Genomic DNA, 23,736 nt, shown 5'->3' on the forward strand with positions numbered 1-23,736 from the left:
CTCCACCTGGGTAGACTCCCACACTGTTGCAGACCCCGAGAACAGCATGCCTGCAACCTTTGGAGGGTTCTGGGAACCAGGGGGTCACATATGAAAGTAGCCTGCTCCTGTGTATGAAGTTCCAGAAATATCATTTTGCGCTCCGCCTCCTGAAAGCTGTCCCTGCACAGATTTTCTTTTCTCTGGTCTGAGCCATAGTCAGTGTCAGGTAGAGCAATTCATCAATAAGCATGTTAGATCTGTTACCTGTCACTCCTGAATAATTGACAGCAATAATTGTGATGGTGGTAGTTAGTGGTGTGATGTTGGTGGTGTAGATCTTGTGCAGGGAATATACTCAGTACTAGACAAATGTTATTCATGTACAACCTCGATTGGTAGGTGTGATTATCTCCATTTCACAGATGAGGGAACTGAATTTCAGAGAGGTTAGGATTTTTTTGAAATTAGATCTGTCAGACTCAAAGTTCTTTTACCAAAGCCATGTTGCTTTCTGATGTGCATGTTTCTCATCAGTTAAAATGACTACTTTTTAAAAACAATTTTTTTGTTGAATGAAAGGTTCTTTAAATTCTATAGTGCTTTTTAATTTTCAAAAGTTTCACACAGATGTCTTCATATAATCCCATAATAACCCTTTTTTTTGTCTCTTACCCCTATTATATTGCCCCTCCACCCATTCCCTCTCCCCACTGGTAACCGCTAGTTTGTTCTCTGTATCTGTGAGTCTGCTTCTTTTTTGTTATTTTCACTAGTTTGTTGTGTATTTTAGATTTCACATATAAGTGGTCTCATACAGCATTTGTCTTTCTCTGTCTGACTTATTTCACTTAGCATAATGCCTTCCAAATCCTTCCATGTTGCTGCAAATGGCAAAATTTCATTATTTTTTATGGCTGAGTAGTATTCCATCATGTGTATATATGTATGTATGTATGTATCTATCATCTATCTCACATATTCTTTATCCATTCATCTGTTGATAGACATTTAGGTTGCTTCCATGTCTTGGCTGTTGTACATAGTGCTGCTATGAACATTGAGGTACCTTTACCTTTTTGAATTAGTGTTTTTTGACTACTTTTAATGAACAAATATAAATACATTTTTTGTGGGAAAAAATTCTGTCCACTTATTAAGAATCTACCATGTACTTGGAATTCCTTAAAGGTAGGTCTATCCATGTAAAAATAGTTATAGTGTGGTGTGATGAGTACTCTAGTAGACGTATACACAAGTTGCTGTGCTGAGAAAGATGTGGCACATGTTGGAGTGGGAAGTGATGCAGATGAAGTGGTCCCAGATGCTTTCCTGAGAAGATGATGCTTGTACCAATTGTGAAGGATAGGTGTGAGATTGCTAAGTAAATAAGATAGGATGAAATAGGTGCAGAGGGTACTTCCAATTATTATTTGTAAGCATTTGGCCATTTCTAATTTTTAAAAATTTAAGCAAGTACCCCTGTAGAACAGGTCTTAAGAATCCCCCTTAGGAAGCTGTTTGATGAAATGCATGAACTTTTGCAACAGAAGAATATACAGACCCACCAATTATTACATCCAATTTAAAGTATGTACACCCCTACAACTGAAACACCCTTACAACCTCCCAGCTAATCGTCTCTGATATAGAGAGATACTTGATAAAAGAAAATAAATGCCCAGGGGTGGGAGTAGAGAGCACTGTAGTAGGTGCCTTACAGCTATTATGTTTAATTCCTACAGAAGTCCTGGGAAATAGGTATTAAGTCTATTTACAGATTTAATTAAGACTCAGTTAAGTTAAAAAACTCACACAGGTTCACACAGATAATAAATGGCAAAGTTATGATGAGATCCCCTCCTGGGGTCTTGAGTTCCAAACCCATGTTCCTTCCGTATATAGGCATGACACGACCTTCCTAACGGGAACATTGCTCTAATCAGTTCTGATTTCTAACCATGAACTTACAAATGAACTTTTGCAGTGCAACTTGAGGATTGCCTGCAGAGTGAAACCTCATTAAATTTGACTCTGCTAACCTGTCATAGCTAATAACGTATGATTTGTTATACATTTTGCTTGTAGACTGGGCCGTAGAGTACTTTGGCATCCTCTATAAAAATCGCTTTTGAAATAATTTGTTAGGAAGATGCACCTAAAGTTTTCAAGTTATCTCAAGAAACACCAAGTTGTTATTTGTAATTGAGCTGCTACATTAATCTTATCCATACAACGTGGCAGTTTTTCTGAAGGCCCTCTACCACACCCCGTGCTTGCTGTGGAAGCTATTTGTGAGTGTGAATTCTGGAAAGCTATAAAAGTGTATTTATCTAAACATGTTCTGTACTAAATTGCTTTCACTAAACAGGCAGGACTTATCCCTATTTAAAATTAGTGAGGTTTTACTCAATTAGGCTTGATGTCAAGTTAATTTTTCCCCCATTAGTATAATGAAGAATTGCTGTGTTGCTTTGTTGTGCATATGCTGATTGATAAAAAAAAAATTGAGGATGAATGCCAATACATTTTTCTTTTGAAAAATGAGGAAGAAAATTACGAGGTTCAAGTAAATTATTCCGGGCATCAGAAAGAGTTGCTTGATTTTATTATGCAAACTAGCATAAGCAATGGAAAAATGTAAATATATATTCTATTGCTGGTGTCCCTTTAACATCAGCTTTTTCAGGCTTTTTTAAAGGTTGAATTATAAAAGATGTCCATGTCATAAACACTGGGCTTGCCAAAATTGGTCTCTTTTTAAAAAAAATTTTGCTGTTTGCTCATTTGAAAATATTTATGTGGTGCTATATTTTTTACATGCTGCATCTTGCAGTTTGGGAATACTGGATCAAGACCCGGTGAGTAATTTTTACTCAGTGGATTGCATGATGGAAAATTTGCCAAAGCATGAGATGTTTTATTGTAGTAAGTAAAATTCGTGTCCCAAGGAGAGGCTATTGGGGAGGTAGAATTTATTCTATATTCTAGTATTCCATATTATATTTATTCTATATATTTCAAAAATAAGAATCCTAAATTAGAAAGATCACAAAGCTAAAGTATCTTGCAAATGAAGTGTGGTCTTGCCAAGATGTTTTCTGAGCTTAACACTACTACACTCTGTAGTAGAGCATTAGCAGATTGTCACACACACACACACACACACACACACACACACACACACACACAGATGTTTATCTGCCTATATATTCCTATCTATTCAGTTTTATGTCTGAGGCAAATGTCCAGATCACACAAAACACTTTTATAACTAGAAATACTTCACTGCTTATCTTAGTGAATAGAACATAATTGAAGGTGTTTAAAGACCAAATTAGGTGTTCAGTCTTAATAAATTACCATCAGGTTGCAGTCAGATCATTGACTGGGTGGTGGAATTTGATTTTACCATGTGCTTGCTTTTTAGATAGGGGATTTCAGTCCCTTTTTGAGGATCTCAGTGCAATTAAGTTAATGACTCTTCATTTTTGTTAATTAAGTGGTGACTTTCTCAAACTGTCTTTAACTTTGTTCACCGTGTTGAACAGTGACCCAATTTATTCAGATCTATTGTATGTTTGAGTTCTTATCAGGGAAAAGGAGAAACCTCAATGTGTGAGCCCCCATTTCTTTTTTTTTTTTTTTTTGCGGTACGCGGGCCTCTCACTGTTGTGGCCTCTCCCGTTGCGGAGCACAGGCTCAGCGGCCATGGCTCACGGGCCCAGCCGCTCCGCGGCATGTGGGATCTTCCCGGACCGGGGCACGAACCCGTGTCCCCTGCATTGGCAGGCAGACTCCCAACCACCGCGCCACCAGGGAAGCCCCCCCATTTCTTTTTAAAGTGGTTCTTTTTGCTTCTTATTTCTGATATCAGGTATCAGAGCATTAAAAGTAAAAAAAAGAACAAACTTTATTGAATCTTCTTCTACTGAGGATATCAAATTGCTTAATGAGCATGACTTTATTAAACCTTTATAGCAACTCAGTGAAGGCAGATTAAAGAAAAAAATTCAACGGCCGAGAAAGCACCAATAAAGATCACCTCTGAAGTTTCAGTAAACCATGCAGGTCTCTGGTTTGATGCTTTCTAGTTTATCTACTTTTATCACTAGGTTATAAAATACGTATCAGAAAAACTGAAGTGAAGGATCATCAATAGTTTTCTAGGCTGCAAAACAAACAAATCTAGAGATTGTTTTACATTTGGAAAGTAAAATTTCAAAGATCCTTTACTGGGAGGGTATCATTTTGCAGAAAATTTCTCTGGATTCTTGGTAGTTTTTCTGACTTGGACCAAAATTTCAGTCATGCAACTTATATATTAAAACAATAAAGGCAATCTTAAACCGAGCCTTCTTTTGTGGTAACATTTCACATTCTGAATGACATCCTGGTCTGTAGGTCAAATCAGTAAAGCTGTATTAATGGGCAGGAGTATGGTATTTAGTTTTTCATTCTGTCACTCATTCACTTGTCATGTATCCTGTGATCACATGCCTAATGCCAGTCTCTGTTCCACCCCCTGGAGATATTGTGGCAAATTAGACAGAAAATGTCTCTGATCTCTGGCACTGTCTTTGTTCCAGTGGGTACATAGCCCAACATTATAGGGTTACAGACGCTGTTCAGGGAATTGAAATGTGGTGATGTCTGGGCAGCTCGTTTGGGTGGTCAGGAACATATTTAAGCTAAAATCTGAACTGTAGGAAGCAGCTCTCTATGCAAAGATCAGGGAGAAGACGGTCATGGCTGTGGAAACAGCCAGCACAAAGTCTCCAGGGTGGGAAAGAGTTTGGTGGGTTTTAGGAATTGAAGGAAGATCAGAGTAGCCAAGGCACAAGGGATGCTGGCATGAAATGACATTGGAGAAAATTTTAGATGGAACTCCTTCAAAGTAAGTGTTACTGTGTTTTAACGTTTAAATAAGTATCGATAATCTCAAATAAGCCTCTGGTTCTAAAATTACATTTTATTAAATTAAATGTAACAGACTCAGGAAGGGACAGTCAAAAAACAACTGTATAGTTCCTATCCATACTGCAGTCTGTAAACAACAGATTATATGGAGTAGATTTGAAAGCCCGAGATGGTGTTTTATTCCCTCAGTGATTGGAGGTATTATTTTAAGTGTGTCTGAAGTGTTAGCAAACCCCAAAACATCAGCTTAGTGTATTCTACTCAAAACCAGAGGTATGGGCTTCCCTGGTGGCGCACTGGTTGAGAGTCCGCCTGCCGATGCAGGGAACACGGGTTCGTGCCCCGGTCCGGGAAGATCCCACATGCCGCGGAGCGGCTGGGCCCATGAGCCATGGCCGCTGAGCCTGCGCGTCCGGAGCCTGTGCTCCGCAACGGGAGAGGCCACAACAGTGAGAGGCCCGCGTACCGCAAAAAAAACCCAAAAAACAAAAACCCAGAGGTACTTGAATTACTGGCACCTTCCATGATGGAGACTGGCAACAACAATAAAATAACCCACTATCATAGGAATAAATTACTGAACACAGAATTTCTTATCTGGAAAAACTCAGTCCTTTTGAGCAGTTTTCTCTGCCTTTTATTGCATGGGCTTAGGAGTCAAATCATCTGGGTTCAATGGCTTTTCCATCTCTAGCTGTGTGGTTTTGGTCCAGCCCTTACCTCTAGTACCTGCATTACTGCATCTGCGATTGGATGTTAGAGGTGCTCAGCTCACGGCGTTTAGCAGAGTACCTTGCAGATGGTAAGCACTCAACAGTATTAGTCACCTTTGTTGCTACTATGATATTTTGCCCCCTTCCTCCAACAATCTTCTGAAAAACGTGTAAGTATCCTCGAGTTAGATGCAAGGCGGCTGCTGGTAAAAGTCTTCTGCCCTTTGGAGGTCACCGGGACGGATGTGGAGGCACTGATGTCTGCTGACTAGGATGTGATTTGGCATCCCATTACTCCATCCAGTTCAGCAAAACAAGACCCCCCCTCCCCTTGATTTATTTAAAAGAAAAATTTACTGAACACCTACTAATGTTAAACTTTGGGCTGAAATGAAAAAAAAAAAATCCTTGTCCACAAGGAGCTTTTGATCTGGCTCCACGACGTTAAAGAATTGGTGACAAAGCAAGCAAAGAACAACAAAAACACTTCTGCACTTTCAGAGTGTTTTTTTTTAATGTAGATGAACCAATTTGGAATTGATTAATGAACATTTTTCCATGCACCCTTTACCCATGTTGTGTAACTGCCCTTATGTTTGTTCTTTGGAAAGACTGGAATAGATGCTTCATGTGACAATGATTTGTGAACCTGTCATGAGAGAAAATGTACTTTTACTATTACTTGACCTTCATTTATTCAGACAACAAATGTTCAGAGTGCCTGCAGTGCTAGATACTGGATGAACAGGAGTGAATAAGAGAAAATAAAACCCCATATTTTCTGGAGATCACAGGTGTAGTTTGTTTGGCATAGAAGGTTAAATCCTGTCCTGCTCCTTTCTAGAGGTGTGACTTTGGGCAAGTTACTTAATTAACCTCTTTATAACTCAATTTCCTCATCTATAAAATGGAACTAATAACCTCATGGGGTTATTGTGAAGATTAAATGACTTTACTACTAATGACTTGTGCTACTACTATTATCATTTTACTGTTCTGAGTTCCCTGAGTACATCCTGTGTCTTTCATGCTCAATTCCTCACTATCAAATTTCTTTTCTTGAATATAAAAAAAGAATGTATATATATATATATATATATATGTATAACTGAATCACTTTACCATACAGCAGAAATTAACACAATATTGTAAATCAACTATACCTCAATACAAATTTCTTTTCTTAAACTGGTGAGCAAATCTTCAGAGTATCCATTTGCATCTTTAAGAGGGAATGAGGTTCCGGTACCCTTATCCCCTTTGTCGTTCTCACCCCTCACTCTCCACATACAAAGTAGAGATGCTCTGTTTTTCTAAACTGTTGAAATATAGACCGGGACCGCTGCCTCCTCAGAGAACAGGGTTATTTCTAACCCTCTGTTGCTCGCCTTCTTCTCTACTGGCAGACTGCCTGTTTCTTGGGGGCCCGCCTGTGGTCCTCATCACCTCTTCTGTCGCGGTGACTGAGGTTGGCACTTGCTCTTGTCCCTCTTGTCACCTGTCATCCCTTGCCTCTTATCACTTTCCCAGACTTCTTGCTCTAAGAGGCTTGCATTTCTAGATCTCTGCCAATCAGACAGCCTGCCCTCGTCTTTTGCAGGGCTCGATAGTCAATCACTTGTAGTACACTGGGTGGGATCTTCTTTATTTCAGTTCTTTTCACATAATTCATGTCAAATGGTAATTACAACACAGGCAGCTGCTGCATGGCGTCGGTTCCTCTACCACATCCCACCCTACTCCTGTTTCCTCCTCTGAATTATTCTGGGAGACTTGATGCTGAGCAATGTAGATATCCCTGCCGTTGGGGAACCCCATTTTTCAGGAGCCCCGCAACAAATTTCTCCAACTTAAATGAAAATTTAACCAATTTCCTGGTGCTCTGACTTCCTTTAAGGCTTCTCAGTAACAATGAGAGTTGGCGCGGGCTGGGGAGTACATCATGTAAGCTTTTTCTAAGAAACGATATCCTGCTTCTCAAATGTATCAGCGCACTAATGCCCTCCTCCATCTGTAGTAACAGTAGGCATCCTTTTAGAGAGGCGTAAGTAGTCCATTAGGGTAACTGTAAATACTTAATTAGTATATACTCTAAGTTCCATTGGCAAAATAGTAACATAATTTCTTGAAAACTCCTCAGATTTCTCCTAAATTATTTTTATCAGGACAGTAAAATGATATGGTCCCAACTGCAAATGAAAGACAATTATTTCAACTCCTAAAGAGCTAAATAACTTCAATCACCTCTCACAGAAGGGATGGAGGGAAAGGAAACAATTTTCAAGCTTTCGGGAAATTATTATTTTCTCGTTAATGGTTATTTTCATTGGCAAAGAGAGTTTTGAAAATAGTTATGAGGTTTGCCTTGAAACCAAATGACTAGAGACTAAGTGCATTTGAATTATATTTGGTTATATGCATTAAAGATAAAATTAATTTCTCTTTTCTCATATGAAGTCTGATTTTGGTTATAGCGAGCTGAGACTGACTCTTAAGGGCTAGAGGAAGGACAAAGGAACCACCAGCTATAAAGTCCATTGAAATCTCTTGAAAATATAGCCATAAAAGCAAAGCCCATCGAAATTTTATATTTGTATAGTGCCTTTAACTCTTTATATCTTTGTGTCTATTTAATCCTTTTCGTAAGTTTTCCTGTTCACATATACATGATAGTATATGAAGAGTCTGAGTGTTGTGTGTGGAGTGAGCATTTAACTTTGCATCAGTCGTGTCCTTTCCAGAATGAGATGGCACTTTCAAGGATAAATAAAAAATAGAAAAAGAGCAGTTTACAAAACTCTGGGCAAGCTGTGGGTGAACCACAGGGGAGAGTACAGTAAACCTGGGGCTTGAAATGGTGGAGCAGTTAGCAATCTTATGTCCAAAGGGAAAGGGGAAGGAAGAAGCTACTAGAACTGGGAGGGAACTAATCTTGGACAGAAAGCCACTGTTCAGTGGAGCAGTGACCTTTAATTAGGGACATAGCCAGCCTAAGTTGCCCCTCAAGGAGGGAGCCTGGGGGATAAATTAAGCAAACATTGGGATGGCCAATGAAAGATACCAAGTGACATTTATAGTCAGGTCTTCCCGCTCACTTTATTACTGAGAGCATCCTCAGTGATAGGCTCTTATGAGATTTAATGGAATAGAATTGTCTTCATATTCTGTGCCTTTTACAAGAGGTCCATCTATATATTTTTTCCAGATCTCTTCCAGCAGTTTCCAATTTTGTTTTTTGAAAGTCTCTGATCACCTGGCCAACTCTTTTAGCACCCACCCATGAGTTAGAGTAGATGTATATCTCAGGCCATTACTTCTACAGGAAGTTCAACACAACACTCAAAAGTTCTGCCCACTTGGAGGATTTATCTTTATTGTTTTAAGTTCATTGTGAGTAAGATTGTATAGCTGGTTGGTGCTGGAACACTCACTATTCACAGTTAACTGGCTATAGGAAATGCCCCAGGTAGCCTTATTGTTGTTAAGGGAAAAGAGATGAACTATGAGGTTTAGATTATGAGAGTCTGAATCGACTGCCATTGCAATCTGTGTCTTCAAGACTGGTGTGGGCTTGTACTCGTATATACAATTTAATGATGGAATGCTGGTGGGAACAGCTGATTTATGGCTTGCTGGGAATGATCTCAGGGCCACTAGATGTTCCATGGGCACAAGGTAAATCTCTAGAAGGACCTAGGAACAAGCAAGGAACTGCTTTCGAGATAAAGAATAGTTTATGGCAAAAAAGGTCATGGCTTTAACCTAACATCTTAAGGGTCTGCACTGTGATTCTCTGATCAGGGATTGCCAGAAGGCTCCTTTCAGCATCTCTGTCTGCCACAGATTATTCCAATTCCACTGGCTCTGCTGGGTCCTAAGAACCAACTGGCAGGAAAGCTTGCAATATAGCCTAGAGCTTGCAGAGTCCTTTCATGTTCTGGGCTTCATTGAAAATTGAAGGCCACCCATGGGTAACCAATGTCCCACTTCCCCATACTTTGAATATATGAAAAACCCAATTAAATTCCATTTTGGGGGGTCTGTTTTTTATGGCCACTTCCAGTACCAGTGATTCTATCAGGATCCCAATGGGAAACAGATGGATTACTCAGATTAGAATAATTTGAGGAAGATTTATTTATAAGGTGTGAGTGGGTTATAAGAGTAGCGCATGAACCAGGGACCAGTAATGGTAAAGTTGTTACCACCCCTGGGCCCAAAGGATGGCGAAGAAGGAGCAGTTACTAGAACCTGGGAAGAGAGTTGTCTTGAGAAGAGCTGTATTCTCCATTTGAAGGTCACTGACAGCTTGAGGTGACCACACAAAGGGGTATCAGAGGAATAAGTACCCTGACTTCTCCTTTCTTTCTCCCCCTAAGCTCCCTCTGGGGCTTCCCAGTGGTCTATCTCAAATGGAAACCAGAGGATAAGAAGCCTGTCAGTGGCCCATTCAGGAAAACAGCTTCAGGACAGAGAGCGGGGCGAGAGCGTGGAGAGTCATTCTAAAAGGGCAGAGGGGAATTCATTGTCATGGGCCTGAAGTTTGAGTTTGGACTATAAATTCCAGCAACATGGAGATTCTTTTATTTATATTTCTGTCCTCAGTTCCTAGCACCATTCCTGCCTGCTTTAAAATAGGTGTTTGGTAACTAATTAAGGAGCCTAATCCCAACACCTCCTGTGTGATGGCGAGCAAGTCATTTATATTCTTAGACAGTCATTCTTCTCATCTCTAAAATTAGGATACTACTATCTGTTCTGTTTTACTCATGAGGATGTTGTAAAGGTCAACAGGAAACGAAGACACTAATATATGCGAGTGCTTTGTAAACTGTGAAATGCTGAATACGCAAGATACTACTTTACATCTTAGAGATTCCTTTCTTCCTATACCAGTCAGTTATCTGACTCATATAAACTTACTAATTTAGATTGCATACATTTCACAGTGGGTTTTACCTTCTGGCTAATTAACCTCCTGACTCTTTCATACACCTTGAACTCCAGTAGTTGAAAGCTCAGTAGCTTTCTTCAAGTGTATATTTATGTCCAAGCTCAAGCATCCTTGTTAAAAGTTTTCCTTGTTTATTTTTAACACGTGTCACTGCACCCTCTCACTTCTCTAAAGCTCTTTTTTGGGTAGATTTACTTTTTCTCCTATTTTCTCCAATCATCTTGATCAGTATGCTCCTGAATTTATTCAAGGATCATATGTGAGCAATCTTCTGTCTTGCACACTTTTCTCTTAGGCAGTTTTTGTTTTTCTTCCTTTTAATAATGCAGTGTTCATCTGTACTTTGTTAGGTAAAATGATCTGTGTGACACAGTAATAACTATTCATGGAGCACTTAGCAGTTCATAAACATCTTATTTAATCATCACAACAATCCTATGAAGTTAGTAGTAGTATTTTCTCCATTCTACAGATAAGGAATCTGAAGTCAGATTCCAAGTAATTTTTTTTTAAGAGCAGTTTTAAGTTCATAGCAAAATTGAGAAGAAAGTACAGAGATTTCCCATATATCCCCTTCCTCACACTTGCCTAGCCTCCCCCATTATCAATATCCCCCAGCAAGTCAGTACCTTTGTTACAATTGATGAACCTGCATTGACACATCATAAGTGCCCAAAGTCCATAGTTTATAGTTCACTCTTGGTGTTGTACATTCCATGGGTTTGGACAAATGTGTAATATAGCCACCATTGTAGTATCATATAGAGTATGGTCACTGCCCTAAAAATTCTCTGTGCTCCACCTATCCATCCCTTTCTTTTTCCCCAGCTCCTGGCAACCACTGATCCTTTTACTGTCTCCTGTTTTGCCATTTTCAGAATGTCAAATAGTTGGAATCATAGAATGTAGGCTTTTCAGATTGGCCTCTTTCACTTAGTAATATGCATTTAAGATCCATCCATGTCTTTTCATGGCTTGATAGCTCATTTGGGGGTGTGTGTAACAAGATTCCGTTTTCTGGATGTACCATAGTTTATTTATCCATTCACCTAATTAAGGAGATCTTAGTTGCTTCCAAGTTTTGGCAATTAGGAATAAAGGTGCTGTAAACAACAGGTTTTGGTGTGGACATAAGTCTCCAACTTCTTTGGGTAAACACCAAGGAGCATAATTTCTGAATCATATGGGAAGGGTATGTTTAATTTTATAAGAAACTGACAAACTGTCTTCCAAAGTGGCTGCACCATTTTGCATTCCCTCCAGCAATGAATGAGAGTACCTGTTGCTCCACATCCTTGCCAGTATTTGGTGTTGTCAGTGTTCCTGAGTTTGGCCATTCTAATAGGTGTGTAGTGTTATCTTGCTTTAATTTGCATTCTCCTGATGACATATGATGTCATATCCTTATTTGCCATCTGTATGTCTTCTTTGATGAAGTGTCTGTTAAAGTCTTTAGCCCATTGTTTAGTAGGGTTTTGTGTTTTCTTATTGTTTAGTTTTAAGACCTCTTTGTATATTTTGTTTAAGTCCTTTATCAGATGTGTCTTTTACAAATATTTTCTCACATTCTGTGGCTTGTCTTCTCATTCTATTGACATTGTCTTTTGCAAAGCAGAAGTTTTAAAATTTTAATAAAGTCCAGGCTATCAATTACTTCTTTCATGGATTATGCTTTTGGTGTTGTATCTAAAGAGTCATGGCCATACTCAGGGTCATCTAGGTTTTCTCCTGTGTTATCTTCTAGGAGTTTTAGAGTTTTGCATTTCCATTTAGGTCTGTGATCCATTTTGAGTTCATTTTTGTGAAGGGTGTCAAACCTGTGTCTAGGTTTATTTATTTATTTTTATTCATGTTGATGTCCACTTCTTCCAGTACTATTTGTTGAAAAGACTGTCTTTCTCCATTGTATTGCTTTTGCTTCTTTGTCAAAGACAAGTTGACCGTATTTATATGCGTTACTTCTGGGCTCTCTATTCTGTTCCATTGATGTTTGTCTACTCTTTCATCAGTACCACATCATCTTGATTACTGTAGGTTTATAGTAAGTCTTGAAATCAGATAGTGTCAGTTCTCCAAATTCGTTTCTTTCCTTCAATGTTGTGTTAGCTATTCTAGGTATTTTGCGTTTTCATATAAACTTTAGAATCACAAAATATCCACAAAATAACTTGCTGGGATTTTGACTGGGATTGTACTGAATCTATAGATCAAATTGGGAAGGACTGACATCTTGACAATTCTATGTTGAGTCCTCTAATGCATGAATAGAATAGTTTTTCTTTGGTTTCTTTCATTATAGTTTTGTGCTTTTCCTCATATAGATCTTCTACATATTTTGTTAGATTTATACCTAAGTATTTCATTTTTAGGGGGTGCTAATGTAAATGGTATTATGATTTTAATTTCAGATTCCACTTATTCATTGCTGGTTTATTGGAAAGCAACTATTATATATTAACCTGTGTCCTGCAACCTTGCTATACTTGCTTATTATATTCTAGGAGCTTTTTCTAAAAATTCTTTTGCATTTTCTACACAGACATATGCCAACAAAAACAGTTTTATTTATTTCTTCCCTATGTGTGTATACCTTTTATTTCCTTTTCTTGTCTTATGTTAGCTAGGACCCAAGTAACTTTCCAAATGACACAGAGCTGTTAAGTAGCAGAGCCATTACTTAATCTCACACCCATTTTGTGCCAAAGCCCATACCCTTTAATCATTAAGCTAGCTTGCATTCAGTGCCCCTCTCTTTAACTCTCACCTCTCTTTATTTGCAGCCTCTTAAAATAATACTTTATTGTTTTTATTTATATTACATTCACTTCTCTTTTATGGGCATAGATTTTATGTTCCTTTGCATACAGTTTTCAGCTCTTGTTTGTTTACTTATACTTCCTTTTGCCATCTTTGTTATGTTTTTTGAAGTGTTTCTACTTTCCTTTTTGACTTTTTTTTTTACCACAGTTCTTGCTCTGCAAAATTCTGTCAGCATGGGATGCAGAATTTGAAATTTAACTTTCACCTGCAGTGGTTGCTCACTTTTACCTTCTTACCAAGAAAATATATAGACAATAAACCACAAAACCATTTTTATTAATCATGACTCACCTTGCCTCCTCCAATGCACAGTGAGGTCTGACAGTGCTCATGCCATTAACTTAACAAAAGAAGTTGCACTCAGTGGGACAATACACCCTCGTTTTAATGCAGACCAAACCGGCCAGGCGGCTTGCTTCTCCAGCTTTACCTTTTTCGATGATGATAACTCCTGAGTCATCACAGGTTCACTTTTCCCTCTCCTGAGGTTCTCACCCCATGGCTTTAATGTTTTGTTTTCTGAGTATTGAAATAATATATAATAAGTGCAAAAAAAAAATAAAATCCAGGACACACATAAAAGATAAAAGAAAAAAACCAAGGATTATCCACAGTATTATCTCCTAAGGAGAACCGTGATTCGCATTTTTGTATATATCTTTCCAAGTATGTTTGTGCTTTAGACCATCATGAAATTATATTAATAATTTTTACAAAAAGGTGCCCACTAGACATGTTTTATATATATATATAAACCTCAATGCTATGTTTTGGACATCTTTACATGTGGAAAAATAAAATATTAATCATCTCCACTACTCTGCATAGTATTTCACCGCAGCTGTAAGCCATATTTATATGATCTGTGTCCTATGCACAGAGCTAAGTTCTTTTTTTTTGCGGTACGCGGGCCTCTCACCGCTGTGGCCTCTCCCGTTGCGGAGCGCAGGCTGCGGACACGCAGGCTCAGCGGCCATGGCTCACGGGCCCAGCCGCTCCGCGGCATGTGGGATCTTCCCGGACCGGGGCACGAACCCGTGTCCCCTCATCGGCAGGCGGACTCTCAACCACTGCGCCACCAGGGAAGCCCCTCGTCTTCCTCTTTTGATTTCTCTTCCTTTTCCTCCCAACTCGTGCCACTCCTCCTTCTCCTTGTGTCCCTCTTTGGTCTTCTTCCTCCTTGCTTAAACTCAGACTGCTCTGCAATACGCATACCTGCTTTCCTCCATTTGATTTCTTAGTACGTTTTTTCCTTTTACTTTGTGCTTCTTCCCCTCCGTACTTGTGTTGGGATTCTACTCAGTGTCCTCTCTCCTCTCATAACTTTGTTCCATGCTATTCTTTCCCCCCCATTCTGATTAGTCTGCACTTTGCTTTGACTTTCATTTTCATTAATTACTAAGGTGAGCAATGTTAAGAGCCTTGCTGATGATTACACAGTAACTCTTGTCAGAGCCGAGCGAGAACTTGGTTCTCCTGGACCATCTAGTGATGGTCTTTTCACTAGATTGAGTTGCCTTATCCTGGCTGAGGTTAGAAAGAGCCTCACATTTAGTATACAAGTCAAACAAGGAAGAAAGCAAGCAAGCAACAACAGCAAAGAAAAATAAAGGGAAAGAGAAGAATAGTCCCTAATTTAACTAAAGGGACTTGACTTAATTGTCTCTCTGAACAGTGACTTTGTTCTAGCTGAATGAAAAGAGAACTGTTTGTGAATGTTTGCCTTCTTTCATTTGTTCTAAGACTATTAAAAATGTATAACTGTCAACCTACCCAACAGTGTCATTTGAGACCTAAGATTATAAGGCTAAAAGGAAGCATAATAAATAGAGTCAGTAATATCTGTACTCAGAGGTAAGAGAACCATGCCTGATATATTAATTTAATTTCTTTTTCCGAATTAAAGGAGTTTGTATACAGACTCTGTACAAAATATCAGGCAGTCAAGACTTGGTCTTATAATCTTTCCCCTAAATCATCACAAGTAAATAAGGAAATTATAAATATGTGATTAGGTAAACCAAGCTGGAAGAGGAAAACAAGTGGTCTTATTAAATGTATCTTGGCAGTAGGTTTTTGCAAAGCCAAGGTCACTTCCTCTGTGGCTTTTTCTCATGACTGCCTTTGTTCCTCTTTTGGCAATAATTGCTTCCTGATCCGGAGCATTTCTTATCCAAGCTACCCATTTGACATGAACTAAGTCACTGTTGTTTATTATGTTGTGCATTTAAGATATATCAATTAATTAAATTAATTAAACAAGGAGACAATTAAGCTGAGGTGGCTGTAATGTCATACACAAGCAATCCAAAATCTAAGCCTGTAAATGTCTCAATGTTACAAAATCAAAACCTAAGGACAATCCATTGCAAACAGCCATCTAGGCTTTAAGCCGCAGCCAGTCAATAATTTTCTTGCTTTGCTTCCATCTTTTCTCAGTAAAAGTGTCTCCCCTGCGCTTCCTGTCCATGGAGTGCTCCTAACCACTTCTGGTTTGACACTGCCAGATTGGAATCCATTCTTGATCAAATAAGATCTTAAGCTTTTTCATTTGCCTCAGTTTATGTTTTTAACACTATACAGTAGAAAGACCACATTTGAAAACCAGATGGAATTCTTTTTATGCGGATGAGAATTGCCTTTTAAAGTAAAAGGAGGTTAAATACTTATTCCAACGTTGCTTCCAGTGTTTTTGAGAGAAAGGGGGTATTCTCCTTGCAAATTGCCTTCAGACTTTACCACAAACAGGAGGTGTTCCCTACCCCCCACCATAAGTTTGGAGTAGTAGAACAGTTACTAGAAAAAGCACACTTCTTTCTTTTGTATCCCTAGGAAGTTCACCAGCCTTTCTGTGCTTTAGTGTCCTCAACCATAAAATGATGGATAATAGCAGTACTTAACTCATAGAATGGCTCTAAAGGAATTAAATATCTAAATTGCTTAGTACAGTGCCTGGCACATAATAAACACCATATGCCTTTGCTATTACTGTTTCTACCGCTACTAACAGCTAGCAACTACTACTGACAATCCTCCCTCCTTTCATATTAATTTAAGAATTTATTGGCTCCAGGGCTTCCCTGGTGGCGCAGTGGTTGGGAGTCCGCCTGACGATGCAGGGAACACGGGTTCCTGCCCCGGTCCGGGAAGATCCCACATGCCGCGGAGCGGCTGGGCCCGTGAGCCATGGCCGCTGAGCCTGCGCGTCTGGAGCCTGTGCTCCGCAACGGGAGAGGCCACAACAGTGAGAGGCCCGCGTACCGCAAAAAAAAAAAAAAAAAAGATGATGGGGTCTTAAAACAAAATCTGCTAAATACTGCAGTATCTCATTACACTAAAGTTGAACTGTAGTGTCCTCGGGCCCCAGGTAAGAGGAGCTCCTACTTCTTATTGCCATCATCATGTTCTCCCTCCTGCCATTCCACTCAGGACTTTTTCACTTTCTTTCTCCTGACTGTCACCCTGGTCCTAATTAGATATTTCTCACCTTCATACCTCAGCATCAATGTCACCTCTTCAGAGAAGCCTTCCCAGACCACCCTATCAAAAGGACCCAAACTAAGAAATGTGCCCTATCCAGCGACCTGGTCCTTCATCCCACATATAAAAAGTTGTAACGGGCTTCCCTGGTGGCGCAGTGGCTGAGAGTCCGCCTGCCGATGCAGGGGACACGGGTTCGTGTCCCGGTCCGGGGAGATCCCACATTCAGCAGAGCGGCTGGGCCCGTGAGCCATGGCCGCTGAGCCTGCGCATCCGGAGCCTGTGCTCCGCAACGGGAGAGGCCACAACAGTGTGAGGCCCGCGTAACGCAAAAAAAAAAAAAAAAAAAAAAAAAAAAAGAATTTATTGGCGCCAAATGATTTTTGGCTGTGTCTACAAACAAAAAACATCCCTCGGGGCTTCCCTGGTGGTGCAGTGGTTGGGAGTCCGCCTGCCGATGCAGGGGACGCGGGTTCGTGCCCCGATCTGGGAGGATCCCACATGCCGCGGAGCGGCTGGGCCCGTGAGCCATGGCCGCTGGGCCTGCGCGTCCGGAGCCTGTGCTCCGCAACGGGAGAGGCCACGGCAGTGAGAGGCCCACGTACCGCAAAAAAAAAATCCCTCAAAGCTGAAGATTTGCCACTAATGAAACAGTGAAAAGATGTGTGGCAGGATCTACCTTCAATTCTGAAAGGAGGTCCCCAAACAGTTTTGAGCAATGAAGTGACGTCAGAGTACACGCACAACCGCGCACATGATTGCTCTGAAGGAAGCCCTTTTCAGCTGATATATGTTGCACATTTTTAAAAGAGTCAGTCGTATACTTTACATCTTGTTTCTCCAAGGTAAATACGCTTCTTGAAGATAGAAGCTGTATTTTCCACTTCTGTGCACTTTGCATAGCATACAGTACACTGTTGTACAAATTGCAGGTGTTCAATAAATATGTTGATTAGCTGCTGAGGTAGAGTTGCAGGAAGGAGAATTAGGAATAAAATGTTCTCCAGTTAATTGCAAATTGCTTAAAAATGAATTTGCCTTTTATTATCTTTTTCCACAGTTTCTGGAAGATGTTACAGTTGGCATTTGTCATTTGATTTTATACAATTTTGTAAATTTGATTGAAATTTGAATTCTTGCAAAGGGTCTGTTGTAGGGTTTTCTATTTTTATTTTTGTTTCAAAGTGGAAAGAAGTGTTGTGTAAAAGCAAGCCTGTTCCAATCACACTTCATGGAACTTGTTAAGAGAATCATTGAAATTTAGAGCTTGTAGGGACCACGTTGTTACAGCCTAAACACGCAGCACACTACCTGAATACCGTGGAAACTTAATAAGTCATTGAAAAATAAATGAACCATTGAGTACACTCTCTTCACTTCACAATTGAAGAAACTGAGGCCCAGATTCCTTGCCCGCAGTCACACAGTGGCATAAGATAGATTAAAATAAATGTTCCTTGATATCATCATGCTTTAAATATGGATCTCACATTTAAATTGTAACATGGAAGAGACTTTAAATTTAGTCTTTGACAAACTTCTTTTACTTTAAAGAATGTGAATAAATCAAATTCTTGGTTAGTATCAGTTACACTTTAGGAAGGCAGTCGTAAGAATTTGTTCATACAAGTCGAAAGGATTGTTTGAAGGTGAAACCAAAGCGAAATGTTTTTCAAGTGGTTTGTTCAAGGCCTGTCAATCTCTTCCTTTCCTTTCTCCCTCCCATAAGTTTTTGTCTCTGTTTTTATATGATTAGGGGTTCCTATCTACTATGAAAGACTTTCTGGTGGAGACATTTGTCTCTCTCAACACGTAACACATCCACTTCTGTGCATCGCTTAGACTTTCAAGAAATATTGGTGGTATCCTGTTGACTGATTTTCTGTTATTTCGCAGGATGGAAAAAAAGAGTCAAGCTCATGTACCTGTATGAAGGGGCCGAAGCTCTCAGAAATAGGGACCATTGCCTGGATGATAACGCTCAGTGATGCCCTCCACAATTTCATCGATGGCCTGGCCATCGGGGCCTCCTGCACCTTGTCTCTTCTGCAGGGACTCAGCACTTCGATTGCCATCCTGTGCGAGGAGTTCCCTCATGAGTTAGGTAAGGGACTCTGCTCTTGTTCTCCAAGTCCGGTGCTTCTTGGTTTCAGGGGAGGGAGACGTTTCAGGTGACACACTCTTAAAAATCCTGCTGATACCTCAAAAAGACGGAGCCCTTTTTTAGACAATGATGATTTTCTTTTATTTCATCCCCAAATAGGAAAGTACCCCTACTCACTTGATGTGTTCTTCTTCTTTTAGGGGACTTTGTGATCCTACTCAATGCAGGAATGAGTACTCGACAAGCCTTGTTATTCAATTTCCTTTCTGCGTGCTCCTGCTATGTTGGGCTGGCTTTTGGCATCTTGGTGGGCAATAATTTTGCTCCAAATATTATATTTGCCCTTGCTGGAGGCATGTTCCTCTATATTTCTCTGGCAGATATGGTAAGAAATTTTAAGATTTTTATCTTGTTTTAATTTAAATTTGGAATGACACATCTGGGTTATGAATTGACTAAGGGTGACCTTTTGCTTTCCACAGTGTGGAAGGCCTTTCTATTGTAGTTTAAAATATTCCTGGTCCAACAGATAACTCTTTTTCAGTAGTTTGTACTAATAGTGATTTGAAAGTGATTCTCCTTGATTGTTTGATCTAGGATCTCCTTGACAGAGGATGAAATGACTTATTTTTGCTGAAGGAGAGATATCTTCCTGGGTGTTTTGCCTTGTGGGTAAAGCTTGTATTCTATAGTATGTCTCCATGGGACTTTCCTCTCTTCTTTTGTTAGGATGTCACATTCAGAAGGGAATAACTTGTTAAAGTAAATAGCATTTTGTTATTTCAAAGTTCTGAACAGTGAGAGCCTTTTGAGTTAAACTAAAACTGGTAAATTAAAATTGAATGGTATTTACTTGGGACGGTATATATTTGTATCTATGTTTATGTCTATGCTGTGTCTGTCTTTATGTCTGTGTATGTGTAAGAGAGAGAATACCAATGGTCCTGTGCATTTTCAAATAAATCGTGGACAGCTTTCTAGAAAATGAAAATGTGCTAAGTGGATGCAACTCAAGGAATGTTTCTTTTGCATTTGGAACTGAGGATGTATTACATACATAATTTAATAATTTAATGTCCTTCATCTGCATTCTTAGTTCCAAATGATAACTGTATAGCTCTGTTCATTGTTCTGTGCAGGCCCTTAGAAGTGCGAGGATTTCATCTCTTAGAACCATCACTGCATTTATGTTTTTCTTCACAGAATTAATGGCTCATAGCATATTTTATGCTAGGTCATCACTTCTCCTTTCTGTAATGTAAGAACGGTATCTATTAGAGTTATTCAATTTAAAGAAATAATACTAATAAATGATGCTGTATATACTTACGTGCTTTTTTCAGAAAGCATACTTGCTTCTTTCAGAGCGGTTTCATAAATGTCATCCATTTTATCCCAGTAAGTTTTCTCAAATCAGGCAGGTGGATTGACAGTGGATTCTGGAGACCTCTTGGATGCTTCGGTACAATGCACCGCTGTATGCATTGCATGTATAGCAAATCAATGTGTGTGTAGCAGATCACTTTGAAATATGTTTTGAAATGATGGCATTTACAGATCTCCTCATGAAGCCTTTTCAGTAGAAGTTATATGCTGAGAAAGGATAGCTTTTAAGTACAGAACTTGGGGTTTTAATTGCTTTCACTGCAATAAGATTGTTTTAGTCTTCATTTCAAGAACAGAGCACAGTTTATTTAAAAACCTTATGATTTTGCGAGGGACAGAACAAGCAAAAGGAAACAAATTGAAGAGAACAGGAATTAAATATATAGTGATTTCTAAAAATGTATTTAATCAGCTACTGTTGATTGATATTTTTGTATCAGGCTTGGAAATTGTGGACCCTGGAGGGAGCAAACAAGGCACAGTCCCCGTGTTCCTGGGGCTTCTGTCTACAAAGAGGGGAACTGAAATTCAACAAACAAACAAAATCACACACATTATTACATATTACAAATAAAAAACTGTGAAATGAAAGGAAAAACAATATATAGGATGAAAGATGATAATAAGGGAACCTAAATTAGGAGGGCCTAAGAGAAGCCTTCCGAGGAAAGTAAGATTTAAGCTGAAACTTCAAAGATTTAGCTCATTGAACATTTTGAGGGAAAAGGGTTCAGATAGAGGTTTTGGTGGGTGTGAAGATGTTGAGGATGGAAAGAGGCTGGATGCATTTGAGGTCCAAAAAGAATGGTGTGGACGGAGCACAGAGAGCAAAGAAGAGAGCTGGGGGAGAGAGAGAGAGAGAGAGAGAGAGAGAGAGACATAAAATGAGGTACATCCCATCCCACTGTATTGACTCACTTGGGGAACACTATTTTCGTACTTTTCTTCTTGTTGATGTCTAGTAGGGCTGGATATCACTGTTATGCTCTCTATACTAAAACATCTAAACAACTCAGAGAAATGCTCGTCCCCTCCCACCTCCACAGGAATCTATCAGTGACAGTTTTATGTTCTCCCACAAGATGGCAACAGTTATCTAACAATATATCTTTCCTCTAGTTTCCAGAGATGAATGATATGCTGAGAGAAAAGGTAACTGGAAGAAAAACCGATTTCACCTTCTTCATGATTCAGAATGCTGGGGTGTTAACTGGATTCACAGCCATTCTGCTCATTACTTTGTATGCAGGAGAAATTGAATTGGAGTAATGGGAAGGGAAAGATGGTGTTGTTAACGAAGGCATTTAATAAATAAAACAGCTCCTATTTAGTTAAAAGATAATTTTGTTTTCAGCTGTAGGTCAAGAAAGCTGATTGTTGGTTTTCTGATCTGTGACATAGGCCATTATTTGTTGTTAAAAATCCTTCAAAAAGCTTTTCAGTTCCAGCCTGAGAAGCCTGATACATGAGGTATTTGTTAAATACTCACTTTTTTTTATGTTTCATGCACATTAAAAATCATCACAGAGCAAGAAACGACGCATTCTATAATCATTTTGACACCAAGACTTGGAGAAAAATACGGACTAGGCCGTATAAGCCTTTGAACCTCTATGGTTGTATCAAATGTTCAAGTAGTTTCAGAGTGGTTTTCTTTGAATTAATTTGTTTTAGTGCTTTCACAAGCAAGTACACAGATACAAATGATTCCAAGGCCTTAGTGAACCCAGGAGAGGAAGATTGCTCATAACTTTTGCTTTGTTTTATATTTCAGTTAGGGACTTCTAGGATTGTTTTGGAAACCATCCTGAAATAATATGAATTTTGAAATCAGTAAAGTTTTGTTAGCCCTACTAAGTCCAGACTCAGTGTAAACTCCACCAGATTCCGTAAAAAGCCAGCATTGCTTTCTTATGACTTACGTTATGGTTGTACCATGGCAAACGGCAGAACAGTATGTAAAGCTGGTGACAACAACGTTTCAGTATCCAATGTGTTTGCTTGTGAAGGTGAAGAAAATGTTCGTTTACAGAAAGAAATTGAATGTAATTTTAAGCAATTTACTTTTAAAGATGAACACAACTATTTAGCAGAGGATATTTTAAGTAAATGCGAAATAACAGCTGGACGGCTGTATGCCAAAGACTGATTGGCTAGGAAATCTATGTTCCTTATGGGTGATTGAGAGACATTCAGAAAATACTTCTTTTGTGTTCAGCTTACATTTTTCCTATATTGTATACCTTGCAAAATAATTCCACACACCATGGTTATTTTTCTACCCTTTATAAAAGATAGAGCCTGTTTATTCATTTAGCAGATACAAAAAGTTGGTCTACAATTGAACCTTCTAACCCCAATTCACACTCCCAAGTCGTTTAAGGAAAGATGATTTGACAGTGAGGAAAATGATTGAAAGAAGCCAACAATGATCTCAGGAATTATATTTTTCTACAGACCATAAAATGATGTCACATAGCAATAATGCAGATGGGATGAATATTTAACATGTATGTTAATGTACATTTCACTCTATGACTGACAATTAAAGAATATTGTTTGACCAAACAGTAAACACCGTTGAATCCATGTATTGTGTCATTCATTATTCGTTTTAATATGTATTTTTTGTGTGACTTCCATGTACTTGGTATTATGAGGGAGAGAAATAGCTATGTTTATTTCAAAGATATTCAGCAAATAAATACTGTAAATATTAATCATTGTTCATTAAAATCAGTTAACATAGAATCTATTTTTATCATTTCACCTGTTTACATTCAATCTTTTGTTTTTTGGTCTCTCCCCTTGCGGAGCACAGGCTCCGGACGCGCAGGCTCAGCGGCCATGGCTCACGGGCCCAGCCGCTCCGCGGCATGTGGGATCTTCCCGGACTGGGGCACGAACCCGTGTGCCCTGCAGCGGCAGGCAGACTCTCAACCACTGCGCCACCAGGGAAGCCCTACGTTCAATCTTAAGAAATAATCTTTACCTCTTTAAAGCACAGATTGTATGTCTGGGTTAAGAAGCTATTTGCAACATGATATTAAAACAAGATAGTTTGGGCTTCCCTGGTGGCGCAGTGGTTGAGAGTCCGCCTGCCGATGCAGGGCACACGGGTTCGTGCCCCAGTCCGGGAAGATCCCACATGCCGCGGAGCGGCTGGGCCCGTGAGCCATGGCCGCCGAGCCTGCACGTCTGGAGCCTGTGCTCCGCAAGGGGAGAGACCACAGCAGTGAGAGGCCCACATACCGCAAAAAAAAAAAAAAAAAAAACCAAGATAGTTTAACAAACTCTCATTTGGTGTAGATCAGCGTATATGTGGACTGTCTGGGTGCTTCATGTTACTCTCTCCATGTGTTGATCTTTTGGCCATTTTC

At 39.4% G+C, this 23,736-nt stretch overlaps 1 protein-coding gene across 1 annotated transcript in view; it reads left to right on the top strand.

Moving 5' to 3' along the window:
* SLC39A8 (solute carrier family 39 member 8) overlaps positions 1-22,945 on the top strand; it is a 73,245-nt gene extending 50,300 nt beyond the window's left edge. The window contains exons 7-9 of the mRNA XM_082837841.1: positions 18,763-18,970; positions 19,171-19,355; positions 21,476-22,945. Of these exons, the coding sequence (XP_082693967.1) occupies positions 18,763-18,970; positions 19,171-19,355; positions 21,476-21,625 (543 nt within the window). The 3' untranslated portion in view covers positions 21,626-22,945. The remainder of the gene's footprint in view (positions 1-18,762; positions 18,971-19,170; positions 19,356-21,475) is intronic.
* The last annotated feature ends 791 nt before the right edge of the window (positions 22,946-23,736 follow it).

The sequence above is a fragment of the Leucopleurus acutus genome (genome assembly GCF_964270905.1).
Source record: "Leucopleurus acutus genome assembly, chromosome: 4".
NCBI classification, from domain to species: domain Eukaryota; kingdom Metazoa; phylum Chordata; class Mammalia; order Artiodactyla; family Delphinidae; genus Leucopleurus; species Leucopleurus acutus.